This window comes from Rhipicephalus sanguineus, chromosome 2, assembly GCF_013339695.2.
Source record: "Rhipicephalus sanguineus isolate Rsan-2018 chromosome 2, BIME_Rsan_1.4, whole genome shotgun sequence".
In the NCBI taxonomy this organism is placed as follows: Eukaryota; Metazoa; Arthropoda; class Arachnida; order Ixodida; family Ixodidae; genus Rhipicephalus; species Rhipicephalus sanguineus.
In genome coordinates this window covers 69779088-69798357 of record NC_051177.1, presented here as the reverse complement: position 1 = coordinate 69798357, position 19270 = coordinate 69779088, and the positions used below count along the sequence as shown (strand labels likewise).

The following is a 19270-nucleotide window of genomic DNA, read 5'->3' as shown; positions in this document are numbered from 1 at the left end:
CAGATATATGCGGAAGGGAGTGTGAGGCTCTGGGACTAGGATTTAGTGCAACAAAATGTGGATTGATGGTATTCAATGATCACGGAGACCATGCGGTCTTAATACAGGGCCAAAAAATGCCGAGGGTAAGCGAGTACAAGTACCTCGGAGTATGGGTAAATGAGGGGATAGATGTATGGAGGTACAAGAGAAAGCATCGGTAGCAAAGGGAAAGAGGAATGCTGCAATTATGAAGCACAGAGCTTTATGGGGATACAATAGGTACGAGGTGCTTCGAGGGCTGTGGAAGGGTGTGATGGTCTCGGGGCTTACATTTGGGAACTCAGTGGTGTGCATGAAGTCAGAGGTGCAATCAGGAATGAATGTAAATCAAAGGACGGTGGGCCGCCTCGCGTTGGGCCGACAAATGAGGCTGTAAAGGGTGATATGGGATGGACAGGCTTTGAAGTGAGGGAAGCTCAGAGCAAAATGAGATTCGAAGAGAGGCTGAGGAAAATGAAGAAGAGTAGATGGGCAGAGAAGGTTTTCAGGTATTTGTATAGAAAAAGCGTTGACACGCAGTGGAGAAAAAGAACTAGGAGGCTCAACAGTAAATATACAGCTAGCAGTGCGGGCGATATGGCAACAAGCAGCATTAAGCGGAAGGTCAGAGAGGCGGAGAGGACTTATTGGATGGCAGCGATGGAAAAGAAGCCGGCTCCGAGTAACTACCGAAAGGGAAAAAACGAAATAAGGAGGGAAAGGTTTTATGATAATTCAAGGGGAAGCGCTTTACTGTTTGAAGCAAGGTCGGGCTGCCTTAGAACGCGTAGTTATAAAGCGAGATTCAGTAACGAAGAAGAACAATGTACATGCTGCGGGGGAACTAAGGAGACGATGGAACATGTACTGATTGAATATGGTGATATTCACCCAGGTATACGTGTGTGCACGAGTCTACATGAAGCTTTGGGTTTTATGGACAACAATGGAAAGCTGAACACGTCTGCGATAGAAATAAGTAAGAGACGGTTAGATTATTGGTGGCAGAAAAGTAGAGATAAAGTACAAAAATAAATAATGGGGAAAAAGTTACACCATCTCCCGCTAAAGGGGACCATGAGGCGATGCGAAGCCGGTGCACTTGCACGATCGCGTTCCGTTGGCGTTCGTTGGGCATGCTACCGACCTCGCGTCGTGGAACGCGAAGAGGGACGCTACGCGCGTCGTATCTTCCATCTAGCCTGGCCGTTAATTCTCACAGGGCGAGCGGGGAACGCGGTCGACAGGCGGGCGAGAGGGCGACAGCGTAGAAGAGGAGAGAGAAGGGGACGGGACGCGCGTGCGCTCGAGCTCATCGCGGCGTTGCGCAGGAGAGAATTTCGGCATGTCTAGCCCGCGTTTCAGAGGAGGAGTGGAAAAGGGGAGGGGAGAGGGGAATGGGAAGGGGGAGGGGAGAGGGAAAGTGGAGAGGTGAAGAGGAGAGGCAAAGTGGAGAGGAAAGTGGAGAGGGGATGGGGAGAGGGTGAGTGGAGAGGAGGTGTGTGGAGAGGGTATGCGCATGCGCAGTAAGGGTGGTCACGCCGCACACCACCACCACCACCGGATTGAGCTCCGCCTTAAGATACTTCGCATCTAAAATAAGGTCATTCTGCCTTAAGAGGCAGAGAGATGGACCGTGAATTTATATTTTTTTGGTATAATAACATAGATTTAAGCAATGTAGATAAGGTATTAGGCCAACATGAAACAAGGAAGTTTTTTTTTCTTCGAGCCTGGTGGCAGACATGTCACCGCCCCGTTATAAAGGAAACGCTCATAGCAGAGCTGTATATTCCTTCGGAGAGTTCGGCGGAGGGGCGGAGCCAACAACCATCCAAATTTAGCGGCGGCGCGGCGCTGTCCGCCATTTTGTGCCGCGGCACTGTAAGCTCGCGTTGGCGTGCGCCCGCAACGCTCCGTCTCTGGCGAACCCTTTCTTCAGCGACCGCGCTGCAAGCCCCCATTGCGACGTCCGTGCAGGTCCACGATGTTCCACGCAGCCGACACGTGCACGATCAGCAGCAAAGACACACCAGGTCGGTCACAGAGGAAGCATAAATGCCGACAGCGACGTCACGGGTACAGCATCACGAGAAACCTCGGCACGAAATGGCGTCGGCGGCGCGGAAGCGCGCTGTTGCCAGACTGGCGGCGAGATCAAAAGAGCGCCGAACTCTCCCAAAGGGAATATACGGCTCTGGCTCATAGCATCCATCCATCCATCCCCTATTTACAAAGTGTCCTTCAATTTCTTTTTTTATTTAGCTGTCTTCTTCCCACTTGAATTCTACTCGATAAAAGCAGTTATTTTTGTTAGTCAGGGTGTGCGCGCTTTACGTCGACGTAGACTTAGTGTTTTTTGACCATGTTGCTAAAACATTCCCGTACAACAGTTATCGTGTTCTATAAAACTAAGTTCCCGGCATCTTTCTTGTAAGCACAGTTGAGGGTATACTCACATCATACTTCGGAACCGAGGCTACGCTCTCGAACGTCAGCGTTTTGAAGTATACCACCACCTGCGCTAGGAATCTGCAAGCAAACACAAAGCCGACCTAACGCAGATGATCGTCTATTCTCAGTGAAAAAAAGGAATCGGTCATAAACAAGAAGCTGTACGCGATTTTATGTGCATACACACGTCACAGAATTAAGGGTAAAAACGAAAACAGAGAAAATCATAAATCGTAGCTGAACTGAATAAATAAATATAACGCCCGAATAACCAGTACTAAACAAAATAATATTTGATTTGGTATAATAATAATATCTGGGGTTTAACGTCCCAAAACCACGATATGATTATGAGAGACGTCGTAGTGGAGGGCTCCGGAAATTTCGACCACCTGGGGTTCTTTAACGTGCACCTAAATCTAAGTACACGGGCCTCAAACATTTTCGCCTCCATCGAAAATGCAGCCGCCGCGGCCGGGATTCGATCCCGCGACCTTCGGGCCAGCAGTCGAGCGCCATAATCACTAGACCACCGTGGCGGGGCGTTAATCTGGTATGTCAGCTGGACAAAACGTTCACAATTATTTTTACACCACTTTCCACTACAGGCGGAAATTTGTGGGCCGGTCTTTTTTTAACCAGTGTGTGTTCACACGTTTGGAGCCACGTAAATTCTTTGGAAGGACCAACCCTTTTGTGCACCCCGTGTGCAGAATGATGTAATTATACGTGAGATAATCTGACAAAGAATAGTTTCTATTGTGATAGCAATTATATGGACATTCCAGGCGCATTTTTGCCATCGCCGTCGCCGTGAAGTTCCGTATAAAGTCTAAGAGCGATAGCATCTACCCAGGGGTCCTATGTTCTATGCGTGAGTGGAAGCCTGCGAGGGCAGCCGATCGACGGTTGGGGCTCAAACGGAGAAAACGCGCCGGCCGTTTTCCGTAGCTCGAAAGGCCCATAAGGAGGGGTGAGGGGGCTGCGTGGCTGGCTTTTTAAGACAGGGTGCGTGCGCATCCTGTCTCAAAAAGAATTAGCAGATGGCTCATACCTTTGTATGTTGAGTGGTTGCAGCAAAAATGAGACACACTGACGAAGGAAAGAAACCCGAAGCAGTGTCTTCGTGTTTCTTTCCTTCGTACGTGCGTCCAATTTTTGCTGCAATCATTAAACATGCAGGATCACCAACTAGCCCAGATGCACACCATACCTCTGTACGTGCGGTGTTCTAACCACTCAGTTTGGTTGAAATGGTAGACAGCACGAAGGTCGCTTTGCTCACTGCAGCGCCAGCGCTTCCTTACGCCAGCATTTCGTTAAGTTACGCCAGGTCGGGCCCTGCCACGGTGGTGTAGTGGTTATGGCGCTCGACTGCTGACCCGAAGGTCGCGGGATCGAATCCCGGCCGCGGCGGCTGCATTTTCGATGGAGGCGAAAATGTTTGAGCCCCGTGTACTTAGATTTAGGTGCACGTTAAAGAACCCCAGGTGGTCGAAATTTCCGGAGCCCTCCACTCCGGCGTCTAACCAGATTGTTGTTTTGGGACGTTAAACCCCAGATATTATTATTATTACGCCAGGTCGCATGCTAGAGTAGTTAGCTGCTAGCCTTCGTATAAGATTCTGATTTGTTGCTATTGCACTCATTGCTTTGTCACTGTGACGAAGCTGTTACTATTTTTTTATTATTATTGCTAGCCAGCACCTGACGTTAGGGTAACACTTTCTTCAGTCTAAGCGTTTGGCTCCGACTTAGGTTCTGAGGAGTGGCTCACAAAATCAAGATATTTGGTTAGAACAGACTTGAACTGACTAGATTGCTCTACAGAAGAACAAATGGCTGATTAGATTACTCTATAGAAGAACAAATGGCTGACTAGATTACACTGCAGAAGAACAAATGGCTGTGACTTAAGTATTTCCCAAGTATGCTCTAAATGTTTGCTATTTATGGTCCTTCCGCTTGCTCGGCTTTTAGTAGGCGCTGCAATGATCGATCGTCATGAAAGGCTCTCTTTCGTTGCTGTATTTACTTTCGTGGCTGTTTAAAGGAATGCCTTGTAAAGCGCTATTCTTTCCATCAAACATTTCTTTTTGTTTCTGTAAGGTTCATGCTTTATTTTCCAGACTACGCAGCATTTCTACTTCTGCTGCAGTGATGGCTCTGCGCGCGCTTTGATTGATGAGCATGGCAGAAGCAAGGTGCGCTGTATTGTGTGGCCTTCATACATATGTTGTAATTGCTTTTAAGGTGCGAGAAAATACAACCACAAGAAAGGGCATTGGTCCTTTCTTGTGGTTGTGGCATTTCCGCTCTTTCCCTTTCGATTTCTTTCTTTTTCGCTATGCCATGGTCAAACCAAGTGACTTATTTCCCTCCCCCCCCCCCTTTCTTCTTTTTTTTTTGAATTTGAGAAGGTTCAGAAAAAAAGGGCTCAATGCACGCTGAGCGCGCGCATTTATGCACCCTAGTAGAACACAAAAATATGGGACACACGTACACGCACGCACGCACACGCACACAAATGAACCGAGTTACCAGCAGCATATTTAGAAGTGAAAAGGATCTGGAAAAGTGAGGTGTTTGTATGGGCAATTAATTGTACGCACTAATAACGACAATGTGCGCAGACAAAAAAAAAACTCACCGTTTCGGTATAGTAGTTTGGTTGCTGTGAAAGTCCTGCAAACGTAGTAAACTTCAAAATGACATGGCTGGAGCACCCAATTGCACAAGCACAGAACACCTCGCAAGGCGTATGAAGCCTGGTGTAATTCTGAAAGCGTCAAATACTTCGAACCAGGGCCACCCGTGTTTTCACAAGAGTTCTTGCGCTAGAGTTGTTCGCGAGAGCAAATTCAAGCCAATCCTGATGTTTCACGTATCATCAGCTCGGGCGGTCACCCAATAGCAGGCACGTACCACTGATGAACGAGAAGCATTGCGAATTTGTGTCAGAAAAGTATTCACTTTTTTGATGAATCAGAGAGTTTTCTACAATATTCACTAGAGGGAACTGCGGCGCTGCGATCGTTCAGCCAGCATGGTAATCATGGGTAGTGCCTAATCTTCGTGCTTCCGGCTTCGAACGCACTTGTGGCATTGTTATTGTTGTGTTTTAATTGACTTTTGTTTCGGATAAGAGAATTGCTCCTTGTAAACCGCGTGAGCTGATTTGAATTAGTGAGCCTAAAAGGGTCAAAGTGGTGAAGTGGAGTTGCTGAACGTTTTAATAATTACCAGTTTTAAAAGTCAAAAGCCGCACGGAGCCGAAAGAACGAAACTTAGACAAATCCATATGCTAGCCAACATTCCGATATTGGCTGAAGCGGCGTGCGTTTTAGTGCGTTGCAGCTACCGTAGACCCTAGTGCCAGATTTGCCTTCAGTGTTTTATTACGAAACTCTATGGGTTAAACGGCACGTGCTGGTACTAACAAACCTAGCGCAAGAATGTTTCGTTGAGATAGGCCTAGATGACGCTACCTCGCTGAAAAATCGTGCCACGAGCTTATGTCACACACGCGATAGGGTTAGTCTTTTGACATATTTACCTGAGGCATGGCGGCGAAGGACAGTTCCTTGTAGTGGTCGACATCACTGCGTGGGAAAATGAAGGCATATATGGGTTAGTTCTGGATCTGTTCATCGAAACTCGGCACTGAAAAAGTGACCAGTAAGCTTTAAGTGGGTCCTGAATCAATCTTCCAAGTAATCGTCGAATGGCCCCAGCGTCGGAGTTTATTGCCTCATGTATCGATTGCCGCAAAAAAAAAAATTTCTCGAATCCGTCAAGATCGAGCGGAGTTACAGGGATTTGTCGCACGATTTTTCTCTCTTCTCTCGTCGCAACGAGTGCGCCGGAAGTTGCAAAGGGAGGGATGACACGGCGGAAAGATACCTCAGCGCACGCCATGACCTTGAGCACGCGTGCCCTCTCGTTTTGATTCCTGTGCGCGCCAGTGTGGCTACTCTCCACTGTTAGCAGACTTTGGGGTGCGAAGCCGGCAGGTGGCGGCACCCCGTGGCACGAAGCGCATCTGATCCAAACGCCACTCTTGATTTATGTCGGTTATTTGCCAATAGCTCGCTACGTTGCTCGACGTCAAACAGCAGGCGCCGGCAGCTCCGAAGAGACTGATCACAGGCATCTGTATGAAAAGAGGGGCGCCTGAGAAAATAGCAACTTCGCGCTCCGTTTCTATAGTGACGTAACTTCTTTCCCCCTTGCCATCTCTCCCGGTGTAGCTTACGGCGCACTCGTCGGGACGAGAGCGGAGAGAAAAGCGCTTAAAGTGTGAGACAAAATCTTTGTAACTCCGCTCGTTCTTGACGGAGAAGGAGAATTTTTTTTTGTGGCAATCAATTCGTGAGGCAATAACTTCTTATACTGAGGTAATTCAATGATTACTCGGAAAAGTGGTTCAGGAACTCTTTAAGCCGTGGAATCCTTACTATGCAAAAATAAAATACCCGGAGAAAAAAATTGGTTTTCGTCATTGGCAACAACTTTATTAATATTCATCAATCAATCTGCAATTTTATTCAATCATTCGTTAAATGTGATCCGTTCACTTATTTGTCAGACAATCAGCGCCCTTGTATTCACCAGCCATTTTGTCGGTTTCGCAAAAAAAAAAAAAAATTATAACAGGCCAGGCGGACTCGCAAGCCAAAACTATGATGACATAAAATATTCCATCAGAGTGAGAAAGGCCAGAACAGGCAGGAATTTACAGGGACCATCGGAGTACTCGTACGATGCAATGAGAGGAGCTTTTGCTGCTTGTACGTTTAGTCAAATGACTCAGGAACTTTATTCGTGAATATGTTGTTTCTCTTTCATATTGTAACTCTGCGACGCCGTCACGCAGCTGCATCAACATACTTGGAATCACCGGATGTTCAAACCGGATGTTTCATGCCAACGGGCCTTGGCTTTCTAAAACTAGTTGCTACAGAATGAACCCCTAGATACTCACATGCAGGACCGGAAACAGCGGCAGTATCGTTGCACATACGGCAGGTCCATGATAGCACGAACTTGACGGATGCAATCCCGGTGTTTGTCTGCGTTAAAATAAATCCGATAGATTTGCCCGATTGGGTGACTATTTCGAAGAGTGGCATACCATTCGACTGAACGAGAACGTGGTGGAAAATAAGCTTTCATACATGGAGTTCCCGAGACGTCTATCCTGAGCTATTACGTGATCTCAGCAAGGTTGGCGTTTAGACGAGCTTCTACTAGAGAATTGACGCGCAGTGTCCACATATGCGGACTCGACGTGTTTTTGCCAGTTCTTCGGACCAACGGCCAAGAAATACCTAGATACATTGCGCAGAGGATGAATTGAACCTTCTGCGTAGTCAGTGTTTCACGACTTAACCTGAATGTGCTGCGTTTGTCTGTAGCCGATCACTTTGGTAAAGGCACTACGATGTTCGACAGCTATATAGTTCGATGTGCCGCGTTCCGGGACCAATGTCAAAACTATTATTTTTCTTTGCTCGAAATGAATACAAACCAGAAACAAGTTTCTCATGCACTTTGAGCATAATATTTTATTCTTCTTATGTAAAAATGCAACGTGACTGCCTGCAGAATAATTAAATATCTCCTTACACGACAATTACGATTAATTACTGAAACTCTTACAAAACAGCATATTGCTTCATTTTCTTTCTAGGAATGTAATATCGAGTGTCTCAGAATGTTGTGCGAATCTGACACATTTGCAGACAGTGCAACCTAATTCGCGCCTGAAAGGGATATATATATATATATATATATATATATATATATATATATATATATATATATATATATATATATATATACAAGCTTACTCAAAAAAGAGAGGTGACCTCATTTTCAGGTATGGCCAATTTTCCGCTAGTCAAGTGTCATCCCAAGCGACTATGAACTATAGGTTCTGCCGAGCACCTGGCCGGAAGCGTGCTTGTATCTATTTTGCCGGTATGACGCCCATCGGCCGCAATTCGCTGCTCCACACAGCAACGCCGGATGCTCGACTGTTTCGCCAATGGCACGGCTAGTTAACGTGCACCCAGATACCTTCAGAGATCTTTGCGGGACCACCTGTCGAGATGAACACCACAGAGCACCGGGTCGGTGCACTCCTCTACCCTTTAGGAAAAACCAGTATAGGTACCCGGTCGGTACCAGGAATCGAACCCGGTAACCCCCCCCCCCCCCTTTTTTGGAAGCGTCCACCATTTCGTATATATGCATATATATCAATACATCAAATTTTGAAACAATGTAAAACGATAGCGTCCTCAAAATAAAATAATCCCACACAGTATGGCATCATCATCCATCTTCCCTCCCCTCCCCAGACGCTACGTCAGCCGCGGTGGTACAGTCATAGGTCGGCAAACTCACTTAGACTCACTCCGACTCAGATCGAGCTGTGAGTCGGAGTCGGAATGAGTTCGGGTGAGTAATATTTTGGTGAGTTTGAGTCCGAGTGAGTCCGGTTGTGAAAAATTTCAGTGAGTCTGAGTCCGAGTGAGTCCGGTTGTGAAAAATTTCAGTGAGTCTGAGTCCGAGTGAGCCCAGTTGAGGAAAATTTCAGTGAGTCTGAGTCAGAATGAGTCCTAAGCGCACAATATATTTCTTGAGTGAGTCTGAGTGAACTCTGCATTTTTTGCCGACCTATGGTTCTATCCGAACAACTTCAGCATTAATATCAGCCTTATGTCGACTCGCACATATTTCAAAGCACTAGTGTTCATACGCCAGCTCAATATCATTATTTATCAGAGGCGTAAGTTACGGAAGGGCAGGGGGGGGGGGGGAAGCAGGTGACACCCCCCGCAAGCTCTTTCACAGGTAGTTCTTGATAAAAATGTCTCGTGTGAGTAATCTATTTCAATAAAAATGTCCTTACTGGATTGCAAGCACTGATAACTTATATTTGGAGGTACGCGATTAAAAGGCGCCAAGTAGAGCACCATTTATGCGAGATATTGGCGTTGACACCATGGTTAAAAAAGCTAATTATGTGCTAACGGACTCATGAGTCGACTCTCTCAGACTCAGATAGAACCGTGAGTCTGAGTGTTAGTGAGTCTGAGTGAGTAATATTTTGGTGAGTTTGAGTCCGAGTGAGTCCGGCTGAGAAAAATTTTAGTGAATCTGAGTCCGAGTGAGTCCAGTTGAGGAACATTTTGCTGAGTCCGAGTCCGAGTGAGCCTTAAGGGCAAAATATATTCCATGAGTGAGTCTGAGTGAGCACGTCTTTTTTTGCCGACCTATGGGTACAGTGGTTGCGGTGCTCGGCTGCTGACCCGAAGGTCGCGGGTTCGATCCCGGCCACGACGGTCGCATTTCGGCGGAGGCGAAATGCTACAGGCCCGTGTACTGTGCGATGTCAGTGCACGATAAAGAACACCAGATGGTCAAAATTTCCGGAGGCCTCCGCTACGGCGTGCCTCATATTCATATCGTGGTCTTGGCACGTAAAACCATAGGCACGCGCAGGGTTCCCCTTCAGGGGGGGGGGGAGGCGGGCGAAGGTAAAGTCCCTCTATCTTATCGAAGGTAAAGTCCCTCTGTCTAAAATATAGGGACCTTAGGCGAAGGTTCATTGCAGCGCCCCCCCCCCTCCCTGTTAAGTCAATGTATGGGGCAGACTTCGCGCCCCCCTTCCTCTTATGTGACTAGGGGGGGCGCCCCCCTGCCCCCGCCCATGCGCACGCCTGTGCGTAATATCGCAGATAATAATACACTATGCACAAAAGCTAGCGAACCTCCACAGACGGGCGTCTTCAGGCGGTCTTCTCGTGAAGAGAAGGGCAAATTTTGGGACTCGCACTTGCATTTGGACCGGATCATCTCTTGGTGGCATATTTTCAAACAGTCCTGCATTTAAAGAAAAAACAAAACACGAAACAAAAGTATGTGACAAGTGATAGAGGCATGCTGCATATGTTCGTGCGCAGCATTTAGGCATTAACTATTTTCTAGATAAACTATCGGAGCCTCCAAAGGTTTCAGGAAGCTCTCGTACACTGCAGACACGTTTACAACGAACTATCTCGAATGTAGGTCGCTAAAATCTACGATTTATAATCAAATCACACAGGATGAGGTTACGCTATGTTTACCACCGTCCGAAGCATTCCTCTCGAGCGCGTATGACATACATGAATGCCTCTTAACAAGGTTCAGGAGAAGACTAGTGGCTAGAAGAGGCGAGAAATCATTGAACAGATGTCGCTAGAGCCAACGTTTCGACAAGTGGCCTTGTCTTCTTCAAGCTGCTGCATTGAAGAAGACAATGCTACTTGTCGAAACGTTGGCTCTAGCCACACCCCCTGTTCAAGGACTACTCATCTCATGAATGCTTCTTTTATTTCTCAAGGCGACAGAAACAATCCGTTTTGTTCTAATGCACTTGCAAACATAAAAGGAAAAAAAAAAGCAATGTATGTATATAAAGAGAGGTTTACTTCATGTGGAACTAATGGCCGGCTAAAGGCATTCACCAAGCACTGTCTTTATGTTCAGTCATTACCAAGAGAGAGGGGGAAACATTGGAAGGCAAGGAGGTTAACCAGACGCACAGTCGGTTTGCTGCCCTGCTCTGTGGGAAGGGTAAAGGAGCGGAAAAAGAGACAAGAAAAGAGAGGGTGGACAGAATCACAAGCGCACTTTGGGGAGCACATCCAGTCTACAAGCGGTCGACATTAGGTATTTCAGTAGTTCTTTCGTTGCCTGCTGCTCCCTCGGCGCATATTTCCATGGCCCTAGAATCTTGTTTGCAGAAATTGGTCATTAGACTGTGCATTAGGCACAGCCTAATGGCATAGTCTAATTTTTTCTATGTAAGGATAACTTATGAATAACTTGAATCGAAAAGGGACTACATTTCTATGGACGTTAGGGAGAGTACGTATAAGTACATGAGATTTAGTGAATAGTGGGTACCTCGCGAGTGTACCGCGTGGTGTTCTGCAGGTAGTACTTAAGCCTGCTGGGCCAGGTGTCTCTGCAAGGAGGCTGATATGGCTCTGGAAGTGCCGTGCGCCTTCCCTGAAAGAGAGAGAGAGGAGAAAGGCAGGTTGACAGAGGCACATTCGGGTTGGCTATAGCCTAAGCGTGGGGAAAGGAAATACGAGAAAATGCGATAAGAAGCAAAAAAAATATCAGTCAAAACGAACAGAATCGCAGATGTGTGTTGAGTTATAGCGCCACTTTCACTCAATTGTTTGTGGGCTGAGACTCAGTGAAGTTAACTGAAAGTTATAGCATCGCACAAATTCACTGTTTTTAATGCTCAAGATCACATCATGCCCGCTGGATGTTACGAGATCTCAGGCTTACTTTGGGCCGGAATTCACCGGAGCTATAGTTGGTTCATAACTAACACTGATTTGAGCAGCGGAACTTCAAACGAGAGACAAAATAAAATTTCAGTTGTTAGTACAGCGACGTCCTTGTCCGTCTCCTGTTTGTCCTTCGTTTTAAGTTCCGCTGCTGAATCCAGTGTTGCTTTAGGAGTGACGCTTACTGAATTCGCGGTCTTTCTCTCTCCCTCTCTCTCTGTTTCACTCACGCTACTTTGTACCGCGCTCGTACTGATGAACTTTTGGATATCATTCGGTAGCATTGTACAACGATACTTTAATTTTTTGTGTGTATAGATAATATTGCCTACTTATCCGCGACACTTACGCCTGTTAAATGAACGCGGCTATTATGCACGGAGCGCAGTAATTGTGGGCCAGTTCGATCGTTCGTTTCGCATCGTCCTAGTGCGTAACCGAGCAAATGGTTAATAAAAATAATAATTGTTGGGGTTTTACGTCCCAAAACCACGATATGACTACGAGAGACGGCGTAGTAGAGGGCTCCGGAAATTTTGAACATCTGGTGTTCTCTAACGTGCACCTAAATATAAGTACCGGGGCCTCGAGCATTTTCGCCTATCGAAAATGCGGCCCGCCGCGGCCGGGATTTGATCTCGCGACCTTCAGGTCAGCAGTCGAGCACCATCACCACTGGACCACCGTGGCGGGTCTAGCGAATGGTTGGCACAATGGTGGATGAATGACAGCGAGAGCATGCATTCCTGCGTTCCGTTCCGCTCCGTTACGTTCCGCTCCGCTCGGTTCCGCTCCGTTCCGTTCCCCTCCATTTCGTTCCATTGCGCTCCGTTCTGCGCTCCGCAATTCACCAGGCTGCGGAACACAGAGCGCGGGTAGAGTTGTAGTACAGTTATAGTGGCTTGAATCTCCCCATGAGGAAGTATCGTAATTATCGTCGTAACTCGCCTCGCCATTCCATGCATGCAATAACAATATCTTGGAAACATATGACATCTAATCTACCTAAGTTTTAAGGTCAATACTTTGGTCAGAAAGCAATGTCTTCGTGTTCTGACACACCACGGGAAATTACGATCTTTCACACGAACGTTTCTTATGTATATCTGAATATTTCCGTTATGTGCCACTCTCTGTCACTGTTTGGGTTCATTATGCTGGGCGGCAGTAAAATGTCCGTTGGGCATTCTACTAGAAGGTGCATATCCACCATAACGCAAGGTACATGGCAGTAGTCTATAGCTCCCTGGCGGTAGAACTTAACGTGGCTACAGTGTGACAGAAAGAAACGATGTCGTTAACCCACGGACACGTGACGCCAGTATCTGCATCCTCTATGACGGCCGGAAACGACAGAGATGGAAGGAAGCCGTGAAAAGAATGAAGCAAGCTATGTCATCAATATAAAAGCGAGCGCGGTTTCCGGGAAATGTATGCATGGGAACGTGAACGCGGAAGAAACAATGGAATGCCTTCGCTTATCTTGCCATTGCAGTGAGGCGGGGTCGCTGTACCGTCCTCTTTATGACGGTATGCTGCGTACGTATACGCGGTCTTGGTAGGTGAGGAGGCGTATGTGGATGGCGTGCGTTATGGGGGATTCTTCTCGCATTTGTTTCTTTTCTTACCTTCCCGCATCAAGAATCATGTTCTTGTTCCCCAAAGCCATTTATTGGCTCTTATTCATTGACACAAAGAACTGCATGCCATTTCTAAACAAAAAGTCATGATATTTTCCTGGAAAGAAGTAAGGAAATAGCTTTTTTTTTTCATTGCTTTACCCCAGAGAACAATTGCACAGAGGATAAATTGTGCTTCCTTGGCATGATGACCAAAAGCAGGGCATTGGCTTTGTTCATAGACCAATAAACACGTTATGTTTGTTATGTACGTGAGGTATATTCCCACACGCTTTTATTTCTTTTTGCGTGCAGGACCACGAATAAAAAGAGTTTGTTAAATTGCAGTTCATAGATATATTTAATCTAAAACTTCTTTGATATGACTCCAAAACTGCACGCAATTTATGCTTATATATTACATATGGGAATAGCCTCCCTCAAAACAAAATACTTGATTATAACAGGACGAACTAGTTTCGAGGTGGCGAGGCCTTTTCTCTGATATATCAGAGATGCATCATTTAATGTTATCTTGAAATTTGTCGCCTGCTAGAAGCGATAAGGGCTCGCACTATCTTTAAAAGTTGACAAATTAAATAAAAAAGAACTACGTTATGAAGCTCAAGAGGAAAACAATAACTTCAGTTCGAAAATTACAGCGCTGCTTTGAAATAACGACAACGTAGTTTTCTCTAAGAACAGTTTTTCGTCAATGGAGAAAAATGATTCCAAATTACGGCGTGCAGCGCAATAAAGAGATCAAGAACAAGGTATCTAAGTTGTGAATGCACCGCGTGATTACTCGCTGTTAGTGTGACGAACACATCGCAAATGTCACGGCGATGGCCTAATTTAACATCCCGCGTAACAAAAAAAAAGAAAAAAAAAGAGAAAAATGGGCCGCATATTTAGAAAAACTCTGACGCTAAAAAAAAACAATAAAGGCAGCATCGCACTCGTGTTGCCGAACCTGAAGGAAGTGCGGAACTGGGCGGCCTTCTTTGCTTCTCTTTAGCTTTCTCTTTCCTTGTTCTCTCTCTCTCGTTCTTTTTCTCCCTTCTTTCTGTTTATTGATGTCTTTTCAGCCTGTTTATTTATATTTATTTATTTCTCTCTCTCTTCATCTTTCTTTTTAGCTTTTTCTCTCTTTCTGCCGTTCTTTCTCATTCTTTCTATGCTATTCTTTAATCTCTTCCCCCCTCCTTTTCCTCACTTCCCTTTATCAGCCTACGGCTAAGGCTATGCTACGGTCTGCTAGCGTGCCTGAATAGCCCAGTGGTTAAGAAGCTCGGCTTCGGATCGTAGGTACGCGGTATCGAATCCCGACTCGCCGAGAAGTTTTCTTCGCCGAAGAATGTATTTATTTATTTTTCTTTCTTTCTCTCTCCCTCTACTCGTTCTCTCACCCATCAGAGCTATTGCATCTCACGCCGGACAAATCGGAGCCCGTGTTCTGGGAGCGAAGCAAAAGAGGAAGAAGGGCACGGAGATAGCGCGTGCCAATTCATGCTGATGATCATTTCCATACACGGTCACGGACCAATGCTCGGCTTAAACAGCCCCAATGTTGAAATATTCGTAAGGAAACATTTCAGCCCCTCCGGATGCTGGGCATATCACTACCGACGCCCTCCTATCAATTGCACAAAGCACTTTCTAACGTAAAGTTTTGTGCATTCGACCCAGGAAGGCTGTTTTGCCCATGAGGGTGCGCCAGTATGCCACTCGGCATGTATCCAGGCGACAGTCCTATGCGCAGGTGTAATTGAGATGTAAGACAACTGAGAATGATGAATTGGCAAATCAATACGAACTTTTATCTCGTTCGGCATGCGCCGGCACGTACCTGTATCAGGCCGACGTACGTGATGTAACCAGGCTGTGCGAAGACGGAGTCGGCGCACGGGTCCGCTCTGAAGCCGCGTCCGTGCACCATGACCAAGAAACCCATCGCAGTGCTGGTCGGCAGATACTCTTGTGGCTGTACGTCGAGCGTTAGTGTCAGGCCTGTGTCAACGTAGACGATTTGCCTCCCTTTGCGACAATTCATGGTCTCATGCAAAAAAAAAAAAAAAACAACACTCCGTAATAGTTAACATGCCACACAACGTGTTGGGGGAGCAGCTTACAAGCTGCAAATTGAGAAGGTAGGTTGAATAGCGTGCCTTCTGTGTCCACATGCAGTTTCCCGCGGGGTATGCTTGGGTAGTCAGCAAGCATCTTCATCTTCATGCTCTACATGCAGTCAGAACTGACTGATCTTGAGTTGGCGCAGTGTAGAGTAAATATATTGGTGCTGGGCACAACTAGTTCGCAATATGTATTTCGAATGGACCAAGAACTATGCAAAAGCTACCGGAATAGTATTCACATTTCTTTTGGGCCTGCATTCAAAAAACTTATTTTTGTAAGTGCTCTTTAGTAGTTGCTGCTCGTCTTCACTGAAACAATATGTAACATCAGTCCTCACATGAATTTCCTCCTACGAATTTTTTTAGCTGAATAACTCCACGCAAATAGGACTCCAGATTAAAAGTAGCCGGCGGCGCTGCTTCAAACTCAACTTTCTTACAGTGACGATACCATTTTACGATTTCATATACATGGCGATATTCAAACCTTTCAGCATAAGACAAAACAGGTGTGCCGTCTGACTTCTCGTATGTGTCGGTAATTTGCGTCACTACTGAAATAGTCGTTCGCCTTTTGTTTATTAGGTTTGCCAATCGCTATCCTTAAAGTGACTGTAGCTACGCACTGAAACGTATGTGCTCGTTCTGTAGCCATCCTGTGAAACTGAGCCATGCGACTACCTCGCCGATCACCGAGATATTCAGCTGCGAAACATAGACTTATCTGCATGTTGTTGCAGCTCTAAGCTGAACGTAATTTTGTGTTCACCGTTGCTCCCTTGTCAGCGGGATATGCATGTGCGTCTGTGTCTCGATGTGTACTCTACGACGGGAAAATAGCCTCACTTTTTTCTTCATACAAGCGCGACGTTATCCGTGGCCTCTTCGCATGTTGCATAACACCGCAATTTGGCAGCGTAATAGCGATGTCTAAGCCAAACATGATGTATGCATGTATACATGTTCTTATTTTTTGCTTTATTTCCTCTTAACTGACCAATGCATACTTTGCTGAATATTGTCTTGAACCGGCCACTAGGAACTTGAGGCTATCATCCCAAATTATCCTTTTATATGCAATTTTTATTCATGAAAATAAATTTTAATTGATTGATTGATTGATTGATTGATTGATTGATTGATTGATTGATTGATTGATTGATTGATTGATTGATTGATTGATTGATTGATTGATTGATTGATTGATTGATTGATTGATTGATTCCTCTCAGCTCAGCCAGCCTAACAACCATGACAGTTTCGAGTAAGCCCCCGCACCGTGTTCCGGCACCTGAGAAGCGAGCATCAATTCCGGAAGGTCTTCGACAGGGGCGTAGCCAAGGGGGGGGGGGGGTTGGGGGGTTCAAACCTTCCCCGAAATTCTTCAGCTTTGCTTGCACATATATACACCCCCACATACAAATGCAGGCATGAACATACATAAAGTATCATTGAACCCCCACCCCCCGAAAAAAATTTCTGGCTACGCCCCTGGTCTTCGATAAATCTATTTATATCCTGAGTAACTTGGAGCATGATCGTATGGCACCCATTTCGCTGTAGCAAACAGCTTAGTTGTTCGTCACTCTCACCGGCATTCGGCGCCGAGATGGTGTGGTAGTTGAAGATGGAGGCGTTGTGTTGTTCCTGCCCATGCCAGTTGAGGCAGAAGCAGTTGCCGTACCGGGAGTCCAGGCGCCTCTGAAATGACCTATATGACCAGTTAAAACAAGACAAAGCAATTGTTTCCTAATCCAGCTAAATGACAACGCCAAGCTTCAAGACAACAGAGTAAAGAAATGTGTACAGTCAGCATCAAAAGTTTTGAGTCCACGAGGAACGATAAAAACCTCACTATTTCCGCTGCTTCGGCAGGCGGCCTTTAATTTAGACTTACCACCTGTTCTAAAACACGCAAACATGTGCTGGGCAGTTCGACGGAATACAGCCACAAATTACTAGGAAATTCAAACTTTTCTCACGCCTAGTGGTCTCTAAACTTCTGTAGCCGACTGTACTTTGCATGATAAACTTAGGTGCGCTAGAAATAAGCGAATGTTCTATAAAGCTAGGTTATTACATACCACCGGGAGGACAACAATGCAAGACATGACAGCTAAGAAAGTCGTTTCGCATGTCCATTAATTCCGTATGATCGTATTTGGATAACGTATGAAGTCCGCGTGTTTTCATATACATGAAATTCTATACCGAGGGGTATATAAGCCCCCTTATTCTCCTAGTAAACCTATTGACGGTGAACGCTGGGCGTTCGTTAGACACACTATATTTAATTCTTAAACAGATGTGTACTCCTTTTTTCTCGTTATTGGCACGTGTACAAAACAAGCTGGACTCCACTATTGTGAAAAGCCAAACACTGCCTATACTTATACCAATATACAACTTTTATTTATTTATTTATTTATTTATTTATTTATTTATTTATTTATTTATTTATTTATTTATTTATTTATTTATTTATACTGTCAGCTTTTTATGTTAGATAAGGCCTCAGTGCTTGACAGTCAAACAATAACTAACCCGAGGCCCAGATGTACGACTCGATACAGTAGTACGAACCAAAAAAGAAACAGCTGTCACACTCAATCTCACTTCGAGAACCTATATTAGGTGTTATGAAAGCACTTGCACTTGTGGACGAGCAAGAACAATGAGAACAAATATCAATGCGCATCCATCGATCAAGTGAGTGAACAGGTGTTCATGAACAAGCAGCCGGCAATACAATGGAAAAGAAAACATTAACGTGTCGTTCTCGAGATTTCACGCCAGGAAACGATGCGACAAGTAAATCTTATATTACACGGGGTCAGTGAGGGCACTTAAACATGTGTCAGCATATAAACTATTGCCCGAAATTTTGCCGCAATTTAGGACAGACAAATGTTCTTAAAAAAATTTTTGTCAGATCCCACGTACCGTGGGAATCGATGTTACGCGAAGCATGCGCAGGAAGGTGACTGTGGCGTAATTTTTCACATTGAGCGAAACGTTACGGAATGACGCTAGAGAAATATGGAAGTGGTATACGCACACTCATCTGATGAAGAGTCGCATATCAAATATATAACCAGTTGTTTACAGTTGCGTAACGATGGCAACAGCAACATGGGTGTTACCAACACCTGACGCGTTAAGCTGATATGTAGTTTAGAAGAGCTTCCTAGTACCTTCATGATATGTAGTGCTTATATTCTTCATTACTGAATAGCGCGAATCCGAACAGGACAAAGAAGGAACACAGCTGCACAGGACAGGCGTTACTGGCAACTAAGCTGCATAAAGTTTCCCTAGATATATACACCGTCGAATGGCACGCGCAGGCGCACTGCACGTACGTTACAGTCACAGTTACAGTTGTTATGCTTATACTTGTCCGTTATGACGGAGAACGCACGCACGTTTCACGAACCCGTGTGTATGTGTAGAAGGGTTTCTTGACAGTTCTTGGACAAGGTCGTCATCACCATGACCAGTGAGCACCACCAGCTGGACCGGGCTTGTTATTCGGATCCATTCGTGATCGCGGCTATGAGGAGTCTATGAGGAGTCTACACCACCGCGGCTATGACGTCCGCCGCGGTAGTGTAGCGGTTAAGGTGCTCCGCTGCAGACCCGAAGGTCGCGGGTTCGATCCCGGCCGCGGCGGTCGCATTTC

The 19270-nt window shown here is 45.8% G+C and overlaps 1 protein-coding gene across 1 annotated transcript; it reads right to left on the bottom strand.

The window, feature by feature from the left end:
* Positions 1 to 6010: 6010 nt before the first annotated feature.
* Positions 6011 to 18788, bottom strand: LOC119381655 (degenerin mec-10-like). The gene is made up of 7 exons (XM_049412856.1): positions 18783 to 18788; positions 17181 to 17289; positions 15303 to 15463; positions 11437 to 11541; positions 10257 to 10368; positions 7460 to 7547; positions 6011 to 6077 (listed from the first exon to the last, which is right to left on the bottom strand). Exons 1-7 carry the CDS (start codon positions 18786 to 18788, stop codon positions 6011 to 6013), a joined length of 648 nt encoding a protein of 215 aa, XP_049268813.1.
* Between the last annotated feature and the right edge of the window lie 482 nt (positions 18789 to 19270).